The sequence below is a fragment of the Capra hircus genome, chromosome 18 (genome assembly GCF_001704415.2).
Source record: "Capra hircus breed San Clemente chromosome 18, ASM170441v1, whole genome shotgun sequence".
Taxonomy (NCBI): Eukaryota; Metazoa; Chordata; class Mammalia; order Artiodactyla; family Bovidae; genus Capra; species Capra hircus.
Window position 1 is genome coordinate 45,796,143 of NC_030825.1, and position 18,681 is coordinate 45,814,823.

Here is an 18,681-nt window from a genome sequence, read left to right on the forward strand (position 1 = left end):
ATCACACGCCCAGTGTCACTGAAAATCTGGAGGCAGACTGAGCTATTTCATTTTTAATTATTTGCTTATATTTATAAACTAATGAAGTATTCTTAATTTATTCAAACAAAAGCCCCTACAGATCAGTAAGAAATGGGCAAAGCATGTAGACTGGTAAATCAGAGGCGACATGGTCAACAAAGAGATGAAGAACATGTATAACCTCCCCTAACAAAGAAAGGAAGGCAAAGCAGAAAACACAGTGTCATTTTGCCCATCATGTTATTAAATCGTTTTAGAATAACAGTACTAGGTTTGGTCCAGACTGTACAAAAACTGGCACAGATGTTGTTGAATAAATCACACAGCCTTTCTGGAGGGCAGTTTCATTTGTCAGAAGCCTAAAATAAGGGCTGTGACCTCAGCAGTTCCATGTCTAGGGATTTATCCTTGTGATGTGCCTACAGATTCAGCACAGTTTCATTAGTAAATAGGAAAAATTAAACATATATTGGAAGAATTTTGCTATTAAAATCATGGGCAGAATGAATATTTAACTATATAGAAAATGTTTGAAGTAATTAGGTAGGAAGAGATAGTAAGGAATATTGACACTATTTGGGCCCGTGTGGACTAACATGGTATTTGGGTAATGCATTTGAATTGTATTTAAACCATTTCTTCTTGAAACGTGAAGGGGGTCCAGTGGAGATTCTGCTTGAAGTTTTAGAATTTGTTAATATATCAAGTGTGAAAGCAAAAGTGTTAAGTCACTCAGTCATTTCCGACTGTGACCCCATGGACTGTAGCCCAGCAGGCTCCTCTGTCCATAGAATTTTTCAGGCAAGAATATTGGAGTGGGTTGCCATTCCTTTCTCCAGGGGATCTTCCTGACCCAGGGATTGAACCCGGTTTCCTGCATTGCAGACAGATGCTTTACCATCTGAAGGGTTGGTGATTCACGTCATGTCCCAGAATCTCCCTTCTGTGAGTTTCTCCATAAATTTCTAAATTTGATTATTAGTTAATTTATATTCATGTCTTCATTCCTATCAAACAGTAGATTTTTTTTTATGGACTCAGCTTGCAGGATCGTAGTTCCCTAATCAGGGATTGAACTCGGGCCTGCAGTAGTGAGAGTGTGGAGTCCTAACCACTGAACTGGCAAGGAATTCCCCAAGCAGTAAATTAAAAGCTCACGTTTTTGTAAGAGTTTTGTGTTCCTGAAATTGTTTTCTAATTCAGGTTCTTACTGAAAAATACTAAACTTAACTAGGATTCTCATTTTAAAGAAAACATTTCCAACTCTTGGATAATTGGGTAAATATAAACAGCTAGTACTAAAATGGTTAACAATGCAGTTTACTTCCAGAACTCTCCCTTTTTGATTGATTTCCTTTGTAATTCATTGCCCATCCTTGAAAGACCTCACAGACTACAGAGGCTCCCTCTGCTGGCTACTTTTGGTAAAAATGGCACAGTTTTCATGTTTTTGTTTCAATTTACAGAATATGTGCTTGTTAAGAAGAACTCAAAAAGAAGTAATTGCTTTACTCCAACTTAGAGAAAGTGAAATTTTTAGCAAAACTAGTCAAGAATTTATTATTTGCTTTGCTTTTAGCATAATGAAATATCTAAATTCTTTTTTTCCCCCCAAAAGTAGTATCTTACTTAGATTTTTAAACTGTCATATTTAAGCTGTTACCCATTCCTTCTTTCATCAAATATTTACTGAGTACCTAATATGTGACAGACACTGTTTTGGCTCTGGGAATTAAATCAGAAGCAAGACAGACAGGGTCCCTGCCCTTAATAGAGCTGGCCTTGTAATGGCGTGGGGGTTGGGGAGGGGACTGCTGATAAGCATAGGAGTTAAGCTCAAGCACTGGCAAGTGTATGAGGGGAATAAGAGTAGAGTGACATCATCTGTTAGAGAATAACAGGTAGAGATGGCAAGAGGAAGCTATTTTGGATGAGGATGTCAGTCATGAAGGGTCTCTTTAAGGATGTGACATTTGAGAGGAGCCTGCCACGCAGAGAGCAGATGGGGAAAGCATCGCAGGCAGAAGGAACAGCAAATGCAGAGACCTGAGGAGTGTGCTGGTGTGACTGGAGGTATGCTGGGTGGCGGTGAAGACAGGAGTGGAAGCCAGGACTTGCAGGGTCCCTGGGGAACTAGAGTTTTATCTAAGAACAGGTAGAAGGTTTTAAGCCAATCACGGTAATTTGTCAAAAAGAATAGGTTTAGTTTCTTCAGGCGATTTTACTGATCAGTTCTCAAGACTGATGAATAACATAAAAATACCATTCTGTTGATTTTTAGAAAGAAATAATTAGTATCACCAGAAACCGTAGTACTTTCTGCATGACCAGAAAATGCTCACTTAGTGGGCGGACATGTGACCAGCCAGATCACAAGCAGAAGTTGGCTTGAGAACATAGAGCAAGTATGTCCTGGAGATCAGTGATTCCAGGCTGAGAGAATCAGGTGCATGGACCTCAGCCAGGTCCACTGGCCAGGATTCTCTCCTAGGAGCCCAGGGCCTCGTCGGGTGCTGGCAGAGCTTGCCTTGTTGCTTGCTTTCTCTGGGGTTTCTGAGACTGGCCAGTTCACACCCTCACAAAAATTTCTTCTCAAGACAAAGTCACACTGGGGGATGTTGCCGCCTCCTTAGGGTGGCTTCAGCAAGTGTGATTTGCATCATTTAGCTCCCATAGCACTCAGTAACAGATGGCATCTTCCTGGTTCTCCCTCTCAGAAAAGGCCTGTTGATGGAGGTGCCCCAGGTGGGCAGTGGGGACCTGAATGCCAGCGGGAAAGCAGCTCTCAAAGGGGAGCAGTTCAGGCAAAGGCAACAGCATCAGAGATCCTGAGATGTGAGCAGATCCAACATATTCAGGGCATATGAGAAGCCTTGTGGTTGGGACACCATAAAGAGGTGACAGTGAAGAGGATTGTGCCCAGAGAGGCAGGAGGTCCGGGTCACAGAGTCTGGAGCGCTGTGGTGAGGGGTTTGAATTTTATTTCAGCCACAATAGGATGCCACTGGAGGGTTTTGCACAGGGGAGTGGTGTGTTCTGATTTGTGCTAGAGGAGGCTCACTCTCTTGCTGTGTGGAGGAAAGTCAGGGCTGAAGCTGGTGTAGGACAGTGAAAGGGCATTAGGACACCTGGAAGGCAGCCCCTGCACCGAACTCTTCTCTTCGTACTAAACAGATTCTAGACAGTTAGAAATCTGTGGAGATGCCAGGCCCTGTTGTATTGCTTCCCCTTCCTATTGTGGAGCAGCAAGCCCCAGTGTTAGCCCTGTCAACCTCTAAATATTCTTATGATTACTAAATATTTCTTTGGTGCCAAAAGTTGTGGCCTTTTGTATAAGGCCTGCTTGAAAATTGGAACCCTGTTGTGGAGAAGAGCAGCCTAGACTCACGCAACTTGATTGGTGCCTGCTGCTGCTCCTGCTGCTGCTGCTAAGTCGCTTCAGTCGTGTCCGACTCTGTGCGACCCCATAGACGGCAGCCCATCAGGCTCTCCCGTCCCTGGGATTCTCCAGGCAAGAACACTGGAGTGGGTTACCATTTCCTTCTCCAATGCGTGAAAGTGAAAAGTGAAAAGTGAAAGTGAAGCTGCTCAGTCCTGTCCGACTCCTAGCGACCCCATGGACTGCAGCCTTCCAGGCTCCTCTGTCCATGGGATTTTCCAGGCAAGAGTACTGGAGTGGGTTGCCATTGCCTTCTCCGATTGGTGCCTAGGTGCCTGAAAGAAGACCCGGCTACCATGTCCCTGCTGCAGAGAAGCCTAGATCCCGAGAAGACGCTGGGCCTGGTGGATGTGCTCTACACTGCGGTGCTGGACCTCACCCGCTGGAGGGCAGGGAGGTGGGTGTCCCTGCCGAGGAGCAGTGTGACCACTTACAGGGTCATGTGAGCTCATGTCACTCATAGTATGTGAGTAAATAAGGCGAGAAGGGGAACTTTGGGTCAACTTGTTTTTTGGGAATAATTTCAAGCTTACAGAAAAGTTTCAGAAATAGAACAGAGAATCGCCCTTTGTTTACCCAGACTCCCCAGTTTGTGAACACTTTTGCCTTCATTTGTTGTATCATTTCAGAGTTAAGTCCATCAAAGGGATTTTAACCAAGCTCACATTCTCCCTATGAACTCAGAGCAGAAAGGTGTTTAGAAAATTTACTTATATCTTGCATTAAATTTATTTATATCTGAAAGTGCTGACAGTTGCAAGATTATCTATTTGTGAGTAAACTTTAGAACTGATAGAGACCTTGAACATTTAGCCACAGGCCCTCTGCATGTCTTCATTCCTGAGCACACAGAGGCCCAGAACAGCAAGGTGACCTAACCAGGGTCACTGCAGCCATCACCTGCCCAGCTCCCCACCCCATGCCCTTTCCATCTCTAGGACTTTCTTTCAGTACTGGAAAAAAATATGCAGAAAACTTTGGAAGTAACAGCCCTCTGTTCTTGGCACTGTCTGTGAATTACCTTCAAAGACAAGCCGGGCTGCCTCGTGTCCCTGGGTCCTGCCCACTCACCCCTCTCTGCTGTGTGGATTAGTCTGTTGACCCTCTGCTGGATCTGCCAGGCTCCCCTGTCATCCAGGGACACAGCCGACCTCTGCCAAATGCATCTCCCACGCTAGACTAGGCGTGATTTGCTCTCCTGCGTTGCAGTCAGAGGGTTTCACTCAAAAATCCTCATTCCAGAATCCTAATGTAGTTTTCATGGCCCTGTGTTAGACACGGTGAAAGTGAAAGTGTTAGTTGTTCAGTTGGCTATGGTAGATGTTTTATAATAAATGTAGATAGTAAGTGCTTAAATTATGTACTCTTAAAACTTTGGGATGTTTATGAAATAAATGAACCCAGTTCCAAAGAGGTCTTTTCATTCTTAAAGTCCTTCCTGAACACCAAAGCAATCCCATCTTATTGTCCAGTTTGCATATTTGTCTTTTTTTAAAAAAATACATTTCCCTTTCAATAGGGAACAAGCTTTACCCTGCATACAGATCCAGCTTCAGAGGGAGATCTGTGATTTTGGAAATCAGGCTGACTTGCCTTCTGGGAATGGGAACAAGTCTTCAGGTGGCCTGCAAAAGACATTCTCCAAGCTGACCTCCCGGTTCACCAAGAAAGCTTCGTGTCCCAGCTCGAGCAGCAACACGAGTTATTCCATTCCAAATACCCCTTCCAAAAACATCTTCATAGCCGGGTGTTCGGAAGAGAAGGCCAAAATGCCCACTAATATGGATTCAAGGCTACAAAGCATTTTGAACATTGGTAATTTCCCTAGGACTGCAGACCCTTCACAGTCAGCTCAGAATTCCAGTAATCACATGGCCAATGGTTTTCTCCTGGAGAGGCGTGACAACTTCCTGCAAGGGGATGATGGCAAGGACGAGAAGGGTATGAATTTGCCAACCGATCAGGAAATGCAGGAGGTGATCGATTTTCTCTCGGGCTTTAACATGGGCCAGTCACACCAGGGCTCCCCGCTGGTGACACGGCGTAACTCTGCTGCCACAGCCATGGGGACTGAGCAGAAGGCAGGAGCCATGCAGCCACAGCAGCCATCACTGCCAGTGCCCCCACCACCGCGGCCACCCCAGGCCGGGGCGCACACACCTCTGACACCCCAGCCAGGCCTGGCACCTCAGCAGCAGTCCCCAAAGCAACCGCAGCCCCAGGTCCAGTACTACCAACACCTGCTGCAACCTGTCGGACCTCAGCAGCCCCCGCCCCAGCCCCGGGCCCCTGGGAAATGGGTACCTGGCTCATCCCAGCAGCCAGCACAACCCGTCGGAGCTGGTCTGTCTCCCCTTGGCCAGTGGCCTGGCATATCTGATCTCAGTTCTGACTTGTACAGCTTGGGTCTGGTGAGCAGCTGTTTGGATGATGTGATGTCGGAGGTTTTGGGACAAAAGGCACAGGGACCTAGAAATAACACCTGGCCAAACCGTGACCAAAGCGATGGAGTCTTCGGGATGTTGGGAGAGATTCTGCCTTTTGATCCTGCAGGTATGTGAGCCCCCTCCCCACCTTGGAGTTTTAGCTTAAATAGTATCACCAAGGACTTTATAGGGCCTGTCTGCCATGGCCTTCCTCGTGGGAGGCAGTGACTTAATCCCCTTTAAAGACCCTTTCTCACTGTCTGATGCCAAGTATGGGGCAGCTCCAGCAAAGGGAAGAAGCAGTAGTTAGAATGAGTCTGAGAAGGTAAGTGGAACTATTTTCTTACTTTGTAGATGACAGAATTGAGGCTGAGAGAAGCTGAATGACTCAAAGTCCCATTAGTCAAGAGGGCTCGAATCTGAGCCCTCCCATTCATGGCAGCCAAAATGACTGGCCCTTCGTGGGCTTCTTTTTCCCTGATTACATAACCTGTTCTGCGATTCTCTTTTGCTTGAAGTCTAGAACCCCTGAAAGGTGGTAAAGCACCCTCCTACCTTCACAGAATTTGGCTTTTCCTGGCCTACATTGTGAAAGTTCCCCAGAGTTATCTTAGGAAATTAGAAAAAGAATTTAGAAACAAAAGTAAACTACGAGGAGGAGTTAAGGATAAAAGTTTTTCTACACCTGAAACTAAAATGATATTGTAAATTAGCTATACTTCAATTTCAAAAAAGGATAAAAGCCAAAGCTAAATAAACTTGAAAGAAAAATATAGTAAACATTATAAACAAATCTAAAAGAAGGGTCTTTAGAAAACCGATAAAATAGAGAAGCCAATTTATTATAATCCTGATAAAGACAGAGCAAAGAAAAACAAGATTAGGAAAGAGAAGGATAGCTACAGATACAGGAGAGATTCAGAGAAGGCAATAGCAACCCACTCCAGTACTCTTGCCTGGCAAATCCCATGGATGGAGGAGCCTGGTGGGCTGCAGTCCGTGGGGTCGCCGAGAGTCGAGAGTCGGGCGCGACAGAACGACTTCACTTTCACGTTTCACTTTCATGCACTGGAGAAGGAAATTGCAGCCCACTCCAGTGTTCTTGCCTGGAGAATCCCAGGGGCGGGGGAGCCTGGTGGGCTGCCGGCTGTGGGGTCGCGCAGAGTCGGACACGACTAAAGCGACTTAGCAGCAGCATAGGAGAGATGAAAAGAACTTGAAGGGTTTCCCTGGTGGTTCAGTGGTAAAGAATCCACCTGCCAGCGCAGGCAACACAGGTTCAATCCCTGATCTGGGAAAATCCCATGTGCCCCAGAGCAACTAAGCCTGTGTGCCACACGACAGCCTGTGCACCATAGAACCCGTGCTCTGCATCAAGAGAAGCCACCGCAATGAGAAACCATGCACCACAGCTAGAGGGTAGCCCTTGGCGCAACTCAAGAAAACGTGCATGGCAACAAAGACCAAGTAAATGAGCTATTAAACCCTAATTTAAGACATTATCACATATGATGTGATGACACCATGCTAGAAAACTGAATGGAAAATAGAATCTTTTCTCACAAAACATGTATGATCAGAATTGCACCAAGTAGTGGAAAACCTACCCAGTCTATTCCAGGAAAAGAGATTGGAAAGGGAGTTACAAAGCCAACATGATTTTACTGTAAAAACGTAACTTTTTAGGAATGTAGATAGATGCAAGAATATGTAGCAATATATCAAAGGAGTTACATCTGGTTCACTTTAGTAGAATAAGATAGTTCAGTCTAAGGAACTCAGCTCCTGTACAGTAATCTGTTATTTCACCCAGTAAATGAGAAAAATTCAGCAGAAGATGCCATCAAGACATTTGGTAAAAGACACCAGCAGTTCTTAAGTAAACTCAAAACATGAATAGAAGGAAATGTCTTGAATATGAAAAAGATTATCTACCAGTAGCAAGTAGTACTTTGTACAGTGAAACAAACTCCAGTTAAATCAAGACCCAAACAGTGTGGCAAATGATACTACCAATACCATGTGACTTTGTCTTGAACTTTCTGGCAAATGTAGCAAGACAAAAACAAAGGAAATAAGTGGTATAATATGCATTAGAAAAGAGATTAAAAAAGCACGTCTCTGGGACTTCTTCCCTGGTGACCAGCGGCTAAGACCCTGAGCTCCCAATGCAAGGGGTGCAGGTTTCATCCCTGGTCAGGGAACTAGACCCCCATGCTGCATGCAAGGTACAAGATAAATAGATACAAATTGATCACTTTTTACTCTCATTTAGCAAATGTTATATGGAAGTGAAAAATAACGACCAGAAGATTTCCGACCAAGTGTACCCAGCATTATCTAAAATTAAAGGAAAGGAATTTTTCCTTATGTCTTCTCAGAATTCCTCATACTGCTGGTGTGTGCTCTTTTGTTCTTGCTCCCCTTGTGTGGGTGGATTTGGGGCCCCTACGTTGGGGAAGGTCTTACGATTCCACGCTGCTATGGAAGAGCAAGCTCCTCTAGCCACCACCAGTGGGGGCTGGTGTGGTACATTTTTCAATCGCTGAGAAACAGTGTGTACATTTTTTGACAGTCCTATAATTAAATCCAGAGTATTAATGGTGTTTGGCAGGACTTTATCATCTTTAATCTCTTCTGGGGCCCGAACAGCCTGTATGTCATTAACCTAGGACTCCTAGCTTTCCTTCTGGATATCCCTTTCTTACCTTCAAGTCCTTCATGTAGCTTCCTGCAGATGCCACCCCATCAGCATAAGGTCTACGTGGCTCTTAAATAGATGGGGAAACAGTGGAAACAGTGTCAGACTTTATTTTTTTGGGCTCCAGAATCACTGCAGATGGTGACTGCAGCCATGAAATTAAAAGACGCTTACTCCTTGGAAGAAGAGTTATGACCAACCTAGATAGCATATTCAAAAGCAGAGACATTACTTTACCAACAAAGGTCCGTCTAGTCAAGGTTATGGTTTTTCCAGTGGTCATGTATGGATGTGAGAGTTGGACTGTGAAGAAAGCTGAGCACCAAAGAATTGATGCTTTTGAACTGTGGTGTTGGAGAAGACTCTTGAGAGTCCCTTGGACTGCAAGGAGATCCAACCAGTCCATTCTGAAGGAGATCAGCCCTGGGATTTCTTTGGAGGGGATGATGCTAAAGCTGAAAGTCCAGTACTTTGGCCACCTCATGCGAAGTTGACTCATTGGAAAAGACTCTGATGCTGGGAGGGATTGGGGGCAGGAGGAGAAGGGGACGACAGAGGATGAGATGGCTGGATGGCATCACTGACTCGATGGAAGCGAGTCTGAGTGAACTCCGGGGGTTGGTGATAGACAGGGAGGCCTGGCGTGCTGCGATTCATGGGGTCGCAAAGAGTCGGACACAACTGAGCAACTGAACTGAACTGAACTGAAGGGCATTCTGGAAGGATGAATTCCAGAAGGCGCCCTTTCAGGCAGGGGCAGCTAGAACCGAGTGCGGCCTCTGCACAGGCGCATGCAGCCCCTGCGCGCCCTCTTGTGGCCATCTTCGTGCAGTGCACACATGGCGGCTCCCAGAGAGAGCAATCTAAGGATTGAGGCCTGGTATCTTTCCCACCTTGAAGCTAGAAAGTATTCACTCATGAGTCATATTCAGTTTGTGACCTACAGACATTTTTATACTGTGTCTTTTTGTTTGACTTTCTCTAAATGGCTTCTTTGCTGTTTTTCTTCCACTGGTACTGGCCTGCACATCCTTACTCAGTTCTGTCCAGTATGTTTCCATCCACCTCTTCATACTTTAATAAATTTCACCCTACTCACTATCACTCTTACGATCTTCAGGCTGAACTAGCAGGTGTGCCCTCAGTATCCAGGAGAATATTGGATCAGACTTGAGCCCAAGGGGGAAGACCAGGTATTCTCTATCTGGCTGACCCTAATGCTTTGATAACTTTCAGGTTATCTCTTAGTTGAAGTCATCATCTGATCCTCTTAGTTGTTAAGTATGTAGCTCCAGACATTGGAAATGTTTAAAGTAACTAGTATTTGTCTTTCAAATTTAGCCTTGGCTACAGCAGACCTTTTTATTCTCTGTCTTTGTGCACATTCAGCTTGCCCTGCCCTAGGCAAACCGCTTCTCACAGTCCCTGTGCACAGACCATTCCCCATCTTCAGACCTGTGTGCTAAAAGCCCCACCTCACCACAGTAGGCTTCTGAGCAAATTCTACAGCCCACTCTAGGCCGCATGCCTGGCAGCCCCTCACCACTTGTCACTGTGTTTGTCAACAGGACACCCTCAGAAGGTAGGGAAGGAAACAAAGAGGCCAGTTTGGCCCCCAACCCTGTTTATTACTCTTGTCTTAACACAGTGGGTTCAGATCCCGAGTTTGTGCGCTATGTGGCAGGAGTGAGCCAAGCAATGCAGCAGAAACGGCAAGTCCAACATGGTCGCCGCCCAGGCAACCCTCGGGGCCACTGGTCACCCATGGATGATGCCCATCGGACCTGGCCGTTCCCAGAGTTCTTTGCAGAAGGGTGAGTGCTGGGTGTGTGGGCGGGAAGCTGAGTTTGGCATCTGGGCGTTCTGCAGGGGACCTTGGTGTATACTCTTATCAGGCCATTCATTTCTAGGCCCCCTTGTGAGAGAATGGCACATGGTCAGATCTTAGGAGTCAAGAGTTTCGTGACTGACTAGAATGCCATGTGGCATGTGGTGTCCCTGTACATACACCATTGGTATGAATTGATGATTTCTGAGACAGGCTCTTCTGCCCTGGACAAAGATCTTATTTGGTCGTGTTTAGGACATAATTGCCTATTCAACACAGCCTTTAGCTGAAATGAGCATGGTGATGAAACCTGTGTCATTTATGGAATGTGATCCTTATAGCCTACAAAAAAAAGGGCAAAGGTGTACAGTTTATGGATTTTCATCATAAAGACCTTTGGGGGAGTGATTTTTTTTTAACACCTCTTATTGCTCCCTGATTAATAACTCCGCACAGCTAAAGACCATCTCAGCTTTTTGTTTGCTCAGACATGAATTGCATATATACACCACAGCTTCTGAGGCATTTTTAGAGGAAGGAGAGAGACAAGGGACCACTATTGGGTTGTGAGATAAGAGCAAGGAAAAGACTGTTCCCTGAGGGCTGGGGTGGGGGTGGAGGTGGGCCTGGCCTCGGGCTGTCTAGCTGGGGTCCAGGCTTGCTGCCTGAGGCCTGGCACCAGCTTCTCTCTTTGGCTTTCAGGGATGGCCTGCACAGCGGCTGGACAGGGGCTCAGGGAGACTCAGCCAGCTCGAGTGATGAGACATCCTCTGCCAATGGAGATAGCTTGTTCTCCATGTTTTCAGGGCCTGACCTCGTTGCTGCTGTCAAGCAGAGAAGGTATGAAGAAATCTTTAAACCAAAGAACAGAGGGTGCATGAATGTGATCCACAGCTTAGTCTTCTACAAAGCTCAGTAGCCCCATTGTTTCCAGGTACCCACGTTGAGAGAGGGAGAGGACCTCTTCCAGTACTGTCTTGCTGAAGCTTGGGTGGTGATGTAAAGTTGGGCTGAGTTTTTACTGGGAGAACAGTCTCATGCTCATGGTAGCCCAAAACACCCGTATGACAGGCTAAGAAGTATTACAGAGAGCAGGGTCTGCTGAGGCTGGTCTGCACCTTGTAGGGGACAGGGCTTTCTGTGGGAGGAGCAGGGCCAGGACAGCCAAGTTCTGATCAACTCACCAACAGGCTTTGCAACTCCAGACATGGGCCTGGCCCCCTCTTACCCTCAGTTTCTTCATCAAAGGTGGAACTGGATAAAAATAACCTCTGAATGGTATTTCAAAGTTGGAAAAAGCAGTTACAGAGTATATTTGGAGCTAAAGTTTTCAAGTATAAGTGTTAGTTGCTCAATTGTGTCTAATTCTTTGCAACCCCCATGGACTGAAGCTCTTTAGGCTCCTCTGTCCATGGAATTCTCCAGGCAAGAATACTGGAGTGGGTTGCCATTCCCTTCTCCAGGGGATCTTCCTGCCCCAGGGATCAAACCCAGTTCTCCTGCATTGCAGGCAGATTCTCTCCCATCTGAGCCACCAAAGGCATTATAAGTTTTCAAAAGTAGTCACAAAAATGAAAATGGACCCTGAAATAAGAGAAGAATTTGTTTAGAAAGAAATGGAGAGACTGTTGTGGGTGTGAGAAAGCAGAGGCCTGCCAGGTAAAAAGGACATGAGCAGGAATAGAAAGCACATGGGGTCGCCTGGGCGTCAGAAGTCATGGCCTCGTGTGATAGGACCAGGGTCCGTCGGATAAGAGTGGGGAGCAGGTAGATGAAGATGGAAGGGTACCTGAGTCACGCAGACTTGGATGCACAGAGGAGTCACTGTGGTGTTGGCAGTGATTGCTGACCCAGGCTGGGGTGCATTCTCATGCCTGGCCCTGGGCTTGGCATTCACATGCGTTTTCTCACTTAATTATCGCAAACACTGTGTGTGTTTACTAGGGCTATCATATCAAAGAACAATAGACTAGGGAAGTATTTAACAGCAAGGATTTTTCTCCTAGTTCTGGAGGCCAGAGCCTGAGATCAAGGTGTCAGCAAGGTTGCTCTCTTCTGAGGCCTGTCTCCTTGCCTTGCAGCTGGCCCTCTTTCCCCTGTGTCTTATGTGGTCTTCTCTCTGTGCACCTCTGTCCGGATCTTCTTTTCTTATAAGGACAGCAGTCACGTTGGATTGGAACCCACCCTAATGACTTCATTTTAACTTAGTTGTTTAAACAGCGTATCTGTAAATGCAGTCACACGCTGAGGTACTGGGAGTTGGGGCTTTCACGTATGAATTTGGCGGGGGAGGGACACCTTCATTTATTCTGTAGCTCCTGTTATGTACCAGGCTCTGGTGATAGAGCAGCAAATAAATCAAAGTCCCCTTCTTCATGAAACTGATATTCTACTGAAGGAAGGCCGATAAAAAAATCCAGTATGTTGGTTTGGATTAGGTTCTATAAAGAAAAATAAAGCGGGGTCTGAGGGCAGAGAATGCAGGGGACAGGTGGATTTCCTGTGTTCCAAATGAGAGTCAGGGAGGCTTCTGATGAGCAGAAAGCTGAACAAAATGATGGAGGAAGTGGCAGTGGGTATGTGGGAGAGAGAAGAATCAAGGGTGAGATGCAGGGTTTTGGCCTGAGCCTCTGTGTGAAAGGGGGGTGTCATGGACCCTGATGTGGAGGCTGCGGGAGGAGTGGGAGCCTTGAGGAGAAGTGCAGACTGGAAATCAGAGAGGCTGGCCAGAGGTCCAGCTAGTCACCACTTCAGCAAAGGCTGCTGCTGCGCACCGGAGCGCTGATAGACTGATTTACCTGGCTGGCTGCTGCTGCGTCTGCTTTTTTCCTTCCACTTAATAACACATTTTTTCATGTTAGTGGTAAAACTAACAGCTGTTTTTTTTTTTTTTTTTTTAAGTCATCTGTCTCCAGTGCATGGTAGTCAGTCAGTCTGTATCTATTGACTAACTTAACAAAAGGCTGGAGCTGGCGGACTCAGCAGCTGAAGCGGCTGGTGCCAGTCCTCATGCCCGCCACCCCCCACCCCCAGCCCAGCCCTGTCACGGCCTCCAGAAGGGTACCATACCATGGAGACCCACCTTTGCCCCCTGCACACAGTGGGCCCAGGGCCTCCCCACCCAGAACCAGGGCCTAGAGACGCCCACAGCAAGCAGCTAGGTGTGCCCTGGAGGGGGCTGGGTGGCAGGCAGCTGCGGCCTGAGCTCTGGGCTCTTTCAGGAAACACAGCAGTGGTGACCAGGAGACCAGCACGCCGCCCTCAGCGCCTCTTCTCACCGCAGCGGAGGACGTGAACCAGGTATGTGGGCCCTGCTCTGGCCACACAGGGCTGGCTTCATGGGTACGGACCATGGGCAAAGTTCCAAACCCTTAAGTTTTAAGAGTTGTGTGGGGTTCTTTGTGGTGAACAACTCTTCCTATGGTTTTTGTCTAAATGATCAGCCATCTCAGCAGACTCAAGAGCCACGTGCAGAGGAAGTTCTGGGGCTGTGCTGTCCAGAATGATGGCCATTAGCCCATGTGGCTACTTAAGTTGAAATGACCTAAGTGTAAAGATTGAGTTCCTGAGTTGCGCCAGCCACGTGTGGTGAGCAGCTGCTGTACTGGGTGGCATGGATGGAGTGCGCCTGAGGTTGCGCGCTCTGCTGGGCGGCACTGCTCCAGGACTTTGGGAAGGGCTGGGGCTCACACCCTATTTCCTTGGTGGGAATAAGGACCGGAGACCGGGGGAGGTGGGAAAGGAGGATCAGTTGCCAGAAATGCCACTAAGAATCGTCTTCTGTCTCTCAGGATAACAAAACCAAAACGTGGCCGCCCAAAGCCCCCTGGCAGCACCCTTCCCCGCTGCCCAGCACCCTGCCTGGCCCAAGCGCACCACTCTATGCAGTCGCCAGCCCCGGCAGCCAGTGGAGCGACCCCATGCAGATGCTGCAGTCCCCGGTGTGGGCCGCCACCAGTGACTGCAGTGCCGCCTCCTTCGCCTACGTGCAGCCCCCGCCGCAGCCCCCGCCCCCACCAGCACACAAGGCAGCCCCCAAGGGCTTCAAGGCCTTCCCTGGGAAGGCTGAGCGCAGACCGGCCTACTTGCCCCAGTACTGACCCCGGGCCTGCCTGCCTGCCTGCCCAGAGCTTTTGGGGCCAGGGGCCCCAGCCCAGGGCTGACTGGCTGGCAACAGCCCCCCAGAGGACCAGTGTACCCCTGTCCCAGGCAGGGATCCTTGGGGATGGAGGTGGTTGGCAGCTCCAAGCCTTTAAGGCCTGGCTTCTCAAAACTCTGGAGGCATCAGACACCTGGAGGGCCAGATGAAGATGGAGTTTTCTGACTCTCCTCAGGGAGATGCCAGGGGATGTTTGAGTTTAATAAGCACCTCTGGTGATTCTGATGCAGGTGGGCCACTGGCCACACTTTGAGAAACACAGCTCTCAAGTTTGTAGACCCCACTGTGTGTTGGGAAGGCGTTGGGGCTGAAGGCTGAGAGCAAAACTGACCATTCTTCTGAAACCTTCCCTTTCCCTCCTTAACACGTTGAGTGATGACCACACCAATCACTGTATTTTATAGCTATTTTTCATATAGGTTTTTAGTTAAAATATCTCCTGCCTAAAATGCATTGAATATTTTAAGATAACAAATAGAGTGGCTGGAGGTTTTTCAACACTATATTTAAGCTTGTATGAACTGGGCAAAGGATAGCATATTTGTGATGAGAAGCAATCACCTGGGTTTTCTGTAGATGGACAGCCCCTCGCCACCCCCAGCAGCACCAAAGGGGTGTGACCTTTATGGGATTTACAGAAGCAGGATCATAGCACTGATGGTGCGTGGACATGAGCCTGCTGGCTGCTGCCCGTGTGTGGGATAAAGCTCCACCTTCTGCCCTCACATCTTTCCACACACGGCCAGAGGCTTCGACACGGTTTCCTAGCATGGGGGTGTGGTCAGGGGGCTGCAAAGAGACACTTGAAATTGCAGTAACATTGTGAGCTGGCTCAAGACAAACCAATTAAGATGTAGATAGGAATTAATTTAAAAGTTTTTCTTTAAAGAAAAAAATAAACCACCTCATTTTCAGTTAACATGTGCTGTTAAATAGATAACATCCTGTGGATTTAGGGATATTTTTCCAGCCAGAATGGATCCAGAAGAATTGAATGGTGCTTAAATTGAGAAATAATAAATATATCTATATAGACTAGACATATCCCACTGTATATTAATTGAGGTTACAGAAGTTCTTTATATAAAACTTATTTAAATTTTTCATATTTCATCTTTGAAAAAGTCTAATTGAGAAAAATCCATAATATTTTCTGGTATGAAAGTTTGACAGTATTAATATTTTTTTTATATTTTCTTAAATCATTAAACCATTTTAATATATGTTAACTACTAATAAATGGTTTATTCTTTCTAACTCCATATAAGCTTTTCCAGCAAAGATTGTAATAACACAGTTATGTTCTCATTTTTCTATGAATATAAGTAAATTTATATTTAAAAATACCAAAAAGAATATATATATATATGATGTATGTAGACACACTAATTACAGAGGACCCTTAGGGTGTCTGAGCCCAGCCATTGAATCTTTAGTACTGTGGTGCCAGGCTGTCTCCAGGCCTCGGGTGTTGTCTTTTGTGCTGAGTGGGGATGTCAGTGCTGCCTGTAGTCATGATCCTTTCACCGTGGGTTCTGAACATTCACCTCACCATGTTTACAGAGAACTATTTTGTACATAGACTTTTCAGGCACGTGCTCTGCACCGACCCTGCGTGGCTCTTGTCCGTGTTAGCTGTCACTGTGTGTGCGCTAACGTCTGTTGAAGTTATCTGTGGCTGTTTCCTTGTGAGATAGTTTTCTCCTCTCCTTCAGTAATGTGTCTCCAGTACCCCGCGTTTCCAGTTCTATTGTCCTGAAGTACCCTTGTTTTAATAGTGCCTCCCCAGAGACCTCGCCCTGGACAGAGGTCAGTCCTGTGTGCTCCAGCGCAGGTGACATCCACATTGCTAACTGCCACTTTCCAGTCTCTTTTTCTCGATTAAGGAAGACATTTTGTAATTGCGTCTCCATGGGCTGTGAGACTGTGTGAAGCTGTTTGTGTAGTCTCCTTGTGGGTGCTGTGTTCTCAGTACCGCCTTGCTTTGAACACTGGTAATTCCAGGTGCTGCGCTCGGCAGAGGGGTCTCGCCAAAGCGCATGTGTATGCGTGTGTGAGTGTGTGTGTCCTTTGTGTGGCCAGGCGTGGCTGCCTTGCTCGTGTGACTAGTTACAACGCTTCCAAACTGGAACTCTACATTTTGTATCTTACTTTTAAAGCTCCTATAAGTAAAATAACTATTGGCTTTATTAAAATATACCTTTAATAATTTTTGGATCTCTGTCTAAAATGAACTGCAGCAGATAATTATGCCAGAAGCCCTGTCTGATTCATTACTTTGAAAAGCTGCACACGAATAGGTTTTCAGGTCAGCCTGTCCTCTGATTCTGAGCCCTTGCAAGGGCTTGTAATACCTTGTAATACCTCTGGGGGTATTAGGATAAGCCGGGGCAGGGGGGTGCTGGCATACAGAAAGTGGGACAACCTACCACATCTCTCCTGTTGGCTTCCCTGAGGCCAAGCTGAAAGGGCCTCTGTGTGGTCAGAGCCACTGTTGTGGTGAAGAATGCAGACTCTCCTTGGGTTGTGGTCTGCCAACACACACATTCCACCAAGTGTGGGCACTTGTGAGCTGCCCAGCCAGCCTTTCCAAGAGGCAGACCCAGGCAGGAGGTCTCCCCTAACTCTGCCAGACACCCGCCATGTGGCAGACCCTCCCTCACAGGGACAAGAAGGACTCGTTGCACTGGGTGGAGCCATCCTGCTGCGGAGAAGGGAAGGCTGTACAGTGGGAACCACCAAAGGAGCGGGGGTTACAGGGGAGCCTCAGCTCATCGTCACTTACAGCAAGACAGCATTTGGTTGGAACTTCTCCATGAACTTAAGAAAACGGGGTAAATGAGTATGAATATATAACCTACAGTACAAGTACCACTCTGGCTTCTTTCTGCAGAAACTCCCAGAAGCTGAGCACGGGCACATTAAATACACCTCAGGACAAGGTTACTTAGTAGCAGCCATGCTGTATGAGTATTGCTAAGGAAGACACTGAAAGTTCATATTAAAATGCTAGCCAGAACATTTTATAAATGTTAAATGTAACATTTATAAATGTAAACGGTTATAAATGTAACTATTTATAAATTGCATAAAATGTGAACACATTTTATTCATATGTGTTCCTATTTAACATTAATACCCAGTGCTGTTCTCCAGGCAAGAATACTGGATGGGTGCTGTGCCCTCCTCCAGGGGATCTTCCTGACCCAGGAATTGAATCTGAGTCTCTTACATCTCCTGCATTGGCAGGTGGGTTCTTTACCACTAGCACCACCTGGGAAGCCCATATTCTTGCCTGGAGAATCCCATAGAGAAGCCTGGAGGTCTACAGAGAGTCGCAGAGTCAGACACAACTGAAGTGACTTGGCACACACGCACTCACACACATGGTCCTGTTCACTGAGTTCTAATTGACAACAGTGGTGGAGACAGGAGTCCTGTAAACCCAGCTCCGTCCTGAATGGGTGGGGATGGAAGCAGGCAGATGCTCACCAGAGCCTCAAGATGGTCCCTGGGGGCTTTGGCTCAGCTGAGAAACGGAGGACACGCAGGCAGGTCCTTATGAGGCTGGTGACCCTCTTTTTCCATCTGGGGTTCCTGGGAGAGTGGGCATCCAGCTCTGGGAGTGTAGCTGAAACTCTGCATCCCAGCCATGGTTCTGGGAAAGGACGGCCCACTGTGTGACCCTTGTGATCTGCTTCCTGATGTGGACTCAAGAAAAACCCTGCCAAAGGTCAGCTCCTTGATTCCCAAAAAGATGTATGTGGACAAGTGACTGTCAGGGTCTCAACCACATGTGCCCAGGAGTCTGAGGAACCTCTGGGGCCAGGCTCTTGGAAGTAACACAAACAGATGGCCTTAGGATCCACAGGGGTTGGCTGGCTGGGCCCAGGCCTCTGCTTGTCTGTGAGGGGTCTTGTATGTGGGCCTAGGTGAGGAGGAAGGATTGTTTCCTGAGTGTCACGTTCATTTCAACATTTACTATTGTCACGCTCCTTGCTAGGATAGGAGCCAGGCTGCATAGAAAATGAAGTCTCTGCCCATAAACTCCAGAGAAGGCAATGGCACCCCACTCCAGTACTCTTGCCTGGAAAATCCCACGGACAG

General features: G+C 47.1%; 1 protein-coding gene across 5 annotated transcripts in view; it reads left to right on the forward strand.

Annotated features, from left to right (window-relative positions):
* The window catches only part of KIAA0355 (KIAA0355 ortholog), an 82,530-nt gene extending 65,745 nt beyond the window's left edge, over positions 1-16,785 (forward strand). For all 5 annotated transcript variants that reach the window (XM_018062293.1, XM_018062290.1, XM_005692248.3 and 2 more), the window contains 6 exons: positions 3,732-3,857; positions 4,980-6,013; positions 10,236-10,401; positions 11,118-11,255; positions 13,637-13,715; positions 14,207-16,785. In XM_018062293.1, coding sequence (XP_017917782.1) covers positions 3,732-3,857; positions 4,980-6,013; positions 10,236-10,401; positions 11,118-11,255; positions 13,637-13,715; positions 14,207-14,515 — 1,852 coding nt within the window. In that variant the 3' untranslated portion in view covers positions 14,516-16,785. The remainder of the gene's footprint in view (positions 1-3,731; positions 3,858-4,979; positions 6,014-10,235; positions 10,402-11,117; positions 11,256-13,636; positions 13,716-14,206) is intronic.